The sequence below is a fragment of the Pseudoliparis swirei genome, chromosome 16 (assembly GCF_029220125.1).
Source record: "Pseudoliparis swirei isolate HS2019 ecotype Mariana Trench chromosome 16, NWPU_hadal_v1, whole genome shotgun sequence".
In the NCBI taxonomy this organism is placed as follows: domain Eukaryota; kingdom Metazoa; phylum Chordata; class Actinopteri; order Perciformes; family Liparidae; genus Pseudoliparis; species Pseudoliparis swirei.
Genome location: NC_079403.1, coordinates 4,606,533 through 4,612,801, shown reverse-complemented (window position 1 = coordinate 4,612,801; position 6,269 = coordinate 4,606,533). Strand labels below are relative to the sequence as shown.

Here is a 6,269-nt window from a genome sequence, read left to right as displayed (position 1 = left end):
AGCCAGTAGCCATGGGTTTGTTTCATGTCATTACAGACCTATTGCCAGGGCCAAAGGAATGCGTATGCTGGATTGTGTCTATTTATAGAAATATTTTTTCCAGATTATGGATCGTATCGATACGGTTGAAGTTTTTTAATTGAGCCGAAGCGCTTCCGGGGGGGGGGGGGGGGGGATCTTCTATAGCTCGACGTTATCGTTAGAAAAAATGGCGAGGCGGGTCAGTTAATTCCAGATATCTTGAAACAGACTCCCCCCCCCCCCCCTAGGGAGCATTCATCACCGCAGTCCCTTTTCCATCCTTCAACATCCATAGACGTGGTGATGTGGGGGGGGGGGAGGGGGGGTTGTAACAGGTGCTCATAGTGTTCTCGGCTTGCCGCGGGTCAGACCACATGGCATCCGTCATCAGCCAATGGGTGCGCTGGCCGTCGTTAGATCGGTGGGTATGGAGGGGGGGGGGGGGTGATTGATTGGCTGTTGAGAAGTCGGCTGGGTTTCAATACATCACCGGTGTTGACGGTAAACACGGGCTGAGTTGCTGCAGAAGGCGGTTAATGTAGTTCTGAGCCACAAGTGGAAGCTGCTGTGAACGGTTGGTGGGCTGTCGCTCGCTTTCATGCACCTGACACTGCTGGTGGCACCCATTTATATATATATATATATATATACATATATATAAATGCAAGTTAATTGAATGAATATATATATATGTGTATATATATATAAATACAAGTTAGTTGAAACAATATATATATATAAATATATTTATTTTGATATATTTACTTATATATATATTTATGTATATATATGTATATAAATATATATATATATTATTTATTTTGATATATTTACTTATATATATATTTATATATAAATACAAGTTAGTTTAAGGAATATATATTTATATTTATTTTGATAAATTTACTTATATATATGTACTTATACAAATATAGACATTTATTTTGATATATTTACTTATATATATATACATATATATATATATTTATCTATACATATATTTATATAAATATTCATAATTACTTATAAATATATATATATGACCTTATGACCTTATTCGGGCCTTAGGACCTTTTCCATTGTTTCTTGACCCCGGCGGTTGCTCTGCTTTTTAATAAAGATACGAATGTGTTCATCCCAAAACATGATGCCGATTAGCACATGTTAGCACACCCCATGCTCACATATGATGGTAAAGGGGGTTAACATTGTGCCTGGCAACCATCAGCTCTTTCACACTGTGAGGCTCTCGGCACGCTGACGCTTTAGCATTTAGCTCGAGAAACGAGCGCCGGAGAACCCCAAAACAAAAACTCTTCATCATTTAAAAGGCGGCTTCTTCTTCTTCTTCAGTGCATCTGAGGGAACCGCGGCGACTCATTTGTGTTAATGTGGACGTAATTAACCGAACGAGCCGAAACACGTCCGGTCCTTATCGGGAAATGTAGACGACACCAGAGGTTCTTCTGGGCGCCGCGGCCGTAAACTGAACGCGCTAATTGTATTTTCAGCCTCGAACGATTGAGTTCAGAACGTGAAGCTTATTAGAAAAGCGTTTCCAGGACTTTGGTTTTAACTCTCTAAACATTCTCACGGCTGACTTCACGCTGCACGGTCGAATCCTATGAATGACGTTCGAGCCGCTCAGTGTTCCCGAACCGCTGCGTGCCGACACGTTCTTTTTGTCATCGCTGCTTGAAACGTTACATAACACACACACACACACACACATTCATCTCTCCGCAAAGATGCTGCAGGAATACATGGCAGAAGAAAAGAGGAAAGAGTTTCTCCTCCAACATTGTCTCTGGCACGATGAAGGGACCTCATTTAACCAGACAGACGGGTGTGTGTGTGTGTGTGTCCTGGGTTCATGAATATTTGACGAGCTGCTTATATTCCTCCACGAAGTTATGAGCATTAAAGTTTCAGCATTTCATTTCAACGATGGCATTTTTTATTGATAATCCACTCACTCTGCAACACGTACGTACCCCCTCCACACACACACACACACACACACACACACACACACACACACACACACACACACACACACACACACACACACATTCTTTGGGTGCATGAGCTTGAATGGATCACGTCCTGCATCTATAGCGCTTAAAGAAGAGATGCGCGCATCTCTCTCTCTCCCCCCTCTCTCTCTCTCTCTCTACGCTGCCTCCTCCTCCTCCTCCTCCTCCTCTCCTCATTCGCCTCCACTAAGAATCTTTTTTTTTGCCATTTTTCTGTGTGTGTTCTCCTCTCGCGCGGCGCGTGCATCCCTTCTTCTCTCCGCCGCCTCGGCCGCTGCACATACGCAGCCCGCGCGAGCGCCTTAAATAGCTCCTTCTTCCTCTCCCCTCCTCCTCTTCCTCTACATCTGCTTCTCATTCTTCTTGCCGGTTCTTCTTATTTTTGTCTCTCCCCTCCACCACCTCCTCCCGCCGGAGTGAGAGAACAGTTTTTTTCTCCCGCGGCTGTAGGGGAATCATGACCACGGCGAAGGAAGGCGGCGCGCCGGCGAAATCGGCTCACCAGCAAGAACAGGTACCGACTAGCCGCCCCCCCCCCCCCCCCAACACACACACACACACACACTCACACACACACACACACTCACACACCGCGTCGCCCCGCCGCTGTCGGTCGGCCAACTCTGAATAGTAATTGCACGCAGCGCTGCTGCGGTGACTTTTCCTTCCCTCCGGCCGCCGGTGTGATGATGATGATGGTGATGATGATGATGGTGATGTGTTAGGAAACAATCACGCGCTGTAATCCACGCTCCTAATCCGCGTCAGTTGGGAAGTGAGAGCCGAGCTGTCGATCCCTCCACGAGGCGATTATTCACACAATAATAAAAACATTTTAAAAAACGGGTTAACAGTCTCGCGTTATTACGCAGCGATCGTTATTCTGGGACTTTACGCGCGCGCTTGTGTGTGTGTGTGTGTGTGTGTGTGTGCGTGGTTCACCTTGCGGTATAGGACACGCAAATCAACTCGTTTAGCGCAACTTGATTGAGATGGAGAGCGCGTCGCGCGCGCTGCTCGTTACGTCACATGTAGGTCCGCCGTGACGTGCGCGGCTCTGCGGCCACCTGGTCCCCGTGGGCTGGAGCGCGTCCTGCCCCTCTTGGCTGAGTCCCTCTCATGCGTGTGTGTGTGTGGTTGTGTGTATGTGCAACACACTGTTGCATGTCTGTGTGGCGCAGCGTGGCTCTGCAACCTCCCTCAGTGATGATGGGGAGCACACACACACACACACACACACAGAGAGAGCCCCACAGACTTGCCCAAATCACAGAGGCCACCGTAGAGTTTATTTTGTGGAACGTCTACATTTCACAAGCCAATAAAACAACAACAACAATCCCCCCCCCCCCCCCACACCGACACACACACACACACACACACACACACACACCCCTATGTTCACGTCACAGTTGACACCTCATCCTGCAGTGTGGAGCCAGTGGATTTGAACAATAATGCACATTAGTACTGGCTTGATACCTTCTTCTTCTTCTTGTTCTTGTTCTTGTTCTTCTTCTTCTTCTTCTTCTTCTTCTTCTTCTTGTTCTTGTTCTTCTTTTGCTCCTCCTTCTTCTCATTCTTCTTATTGTTCTTCTTGTTCCGCTTCTTATATTCTTGTTATTCTTCTTCTATTTGTTGTTGTTCTTCTCATTCTTCTTCTATTTGTTGTTGTTATTCTTTTTCTTGTTCTTCTTCTCATTCTACTTCTTCTCGTTCTTGTTGTTGTTCTTCTTGTCATTCTTCTTTTCTTCTTGTTCTTCTTCTTCTTCTAAATGGTTTCCTTCGGCATTGGAAAGTTTATGGACTAGAAGATAGATACATATATAAGTTTTCCAACTTTTGGAAAATGGTACATTTAACCTTTTACATATGAAAAACAATATATACCTCACATACAACAGCATGTCTCTCTCTCTCTCTCTTTACACCATAATGCTCCGTTCCTTTTCATTTTTGTCACATGGCAGAGTTTAATTGTTTTGCTTTAAAGACTGTCAACTCCTCTTGGACACCGTCATGTTTTCCCCTCCGTGTTCCGTCTCCTCGTCAGACCTCGTTTCTTCTCGTCCGTCGTCCCGTCTGCCGCCACGTGTCAGAACTCGCTTTCCTTTTCCTTCGTTTCCGCTCGGCTCCCTCTCTGCCGGGCCGACGCTCCTCCTCTTCCTCCTCCTGCTGTGATGTCGCTGCAGGCCGTCGGTCCCGCCCCCTGAAGGCGGCCGACGGTTCTCACCTTTGCGTACGTCACACACCACAGCGGCGTGTAGCGGCGGGACGGTCGACCCCGTGACCTCACGCCGGCGCCATGTCGGAAAAACGACTTGGCTCCTCACGACCACCTCGGGGGGATTCCTTCACGTGTGTTTAAAACGTCCACTCGGACTCGAGGATGCAGTGATTAGAGAGTTTGAAGGTCAAAGGTCAAGGTCAAAACGTATCGTACGACTCATGGACAAACCCTCACTGCATTGGTGTATTATAAACGTATTCTTTACGGTTTATGGACACGCTGACCTCGATATTAACTCTTTGTGTTCACATGCATACAGAAAAATATGAAGGCAAAAATTAAACAGCAGGGTTTAGAAGAAACGGCCACACGTGTGACCCCAGAGAGACCTCGATGTGAACTCGTTATGTTTTACATGCATACGGAAAAATATGACAGAGCCACATGTGAGACCCCAGAGAGGTCCGTGTCATCCTCCTTCCTTTTCATATTCCACCTCCAATGTCAGAATAGTCTTAAGAATCAGAAATCCTTTGCTCTTTGAAAGGTGAACTTTCTCCTCGTTGTATCGGTGTCTTAAAATATCAATAATATAGATTTTTGCGATTATATCAGAGATGGTATATATATATATATATATATATATATATATATACTGTCCAACCAAAGTAAGTTGTTGTGACTGCGTTTTGTCTGATGGGCATTCATAACCTTCTGATATTCTGTCGACTAATGATTATTATTCTCATCGGTTTTTTTCAAAAACATCCGAAATCGGTGAAAACCTCCAGCAAACCTTTAAATATGATGAATATATTGTATACGATCCGTAATTATTTAATTCTCTACGAGGTAATCGGCGGATAGTTTCGGCAGCTGACTGAAAGAATTTTTGTTGTTGAATATATGATATTTTTCCATGATGGCTGCCTTGTAGTAACGCCGGTAAACGGCCACCGGGGGCTGTCGGCGGATCTCCTCGAGGCGTGACGCTCCGGCAATGTGACAAATTGCTCCAACGGTATCGGGGTTGTAAAATCACCAATGTAACATAGACACACACTGACACACACACTGACACACTGACACACACACACACACACGCGGCCGCTGTGTGATTCCGTGAGGCCCCGCTGTGGCCTCCTGATGGATGGTCCGGAGGACGGAGGACGCAGATAGAGGGCAGCTCACCAGAGCTGGCGGCCGGGTCTCCAGTAATCAGCTCGCCACACTGAGAGAGACACACACACACACACACACACGCCACACGCCACTAGCACTCATTACTGCAACAGGGTGGAGGTACTCCAGGTGTGTAAAAGGTCGCGGCAGGGGAAGGTGGAGTAATGCTCTGTCGGAGGAGAGACAATTTGGACTAAATTAAAGCTAAAGTAGCTCTTTTGTGTGTGTGTGTGTGTGTGTGTGTGTGTGTGGTCAGGAATACTCCCGAGTCACGAGAGTGCTGCAACACGGGGTGCTGCGAATTTGGGTAAAAGTGCACATTTGGCACAAAGTATTTACTCAAATTATATTCTGGTGCTTGAAATAAATGAATAAGAAAAAACATTCATTCAAAGAGCAGCGAGTAGATAATGAGTCCAGCTCAAAACTCAGCTGGCTACCAGACGCACTGGTTTTGTAATTTTGATCTGGTTCCCAGTTCATATTTCCTCAGTTACTTCCCACGGTCTCAAATCTGGATCACAGCAGCCGATATTTCATGTTTAATGGGATTCAAAGCCCGGAAAACCTGAGATCAGGACGGCAGCTTGGGGAGCAGCTGAGCCCGAGCAGCAGGGGGGGGGGGGGGGAGGAATAAACCGGCCCCCGAGGGCCAACAGAAGGAAGTGAACCGCAGACCGGCCAGAGCACGGGTCGGGATGCTGTAAGTCTGACTCACTTTGGATCTTCTTCTACTTTGACCCTCCTGTTACCTTTCGGGTCAATTTGACCCCATTCAATGTTTAATGTCGGTGTTCTTT

At 46.4% G+C, this 6,269-nt stretch overlaps 1 protein-coding gene across 1 annotated transcript in view; it reads left to right on the top strand.

The window, feature by feature from the left end:
* Positions 1-2,514: 2,514 nt before the first annotated feature.
* The window catches only part of LOC130206621 (dipeptidyl aminopeptidase-like protein 6), an 89,142-nt gene continuing 85,387 nt past the window's right edge, over positions 2,515-6,269 (top strand). The window contains exon 1 of the mRNA XM_056434672.1: positions 2,515-2,571. Within this exon, the coding sequence (XP_056290647.1) occupies positions 2,515-2,571 (57 nt within the window). The remainder of the gene's footprint in view (positions 2,572-6,269) is intronic.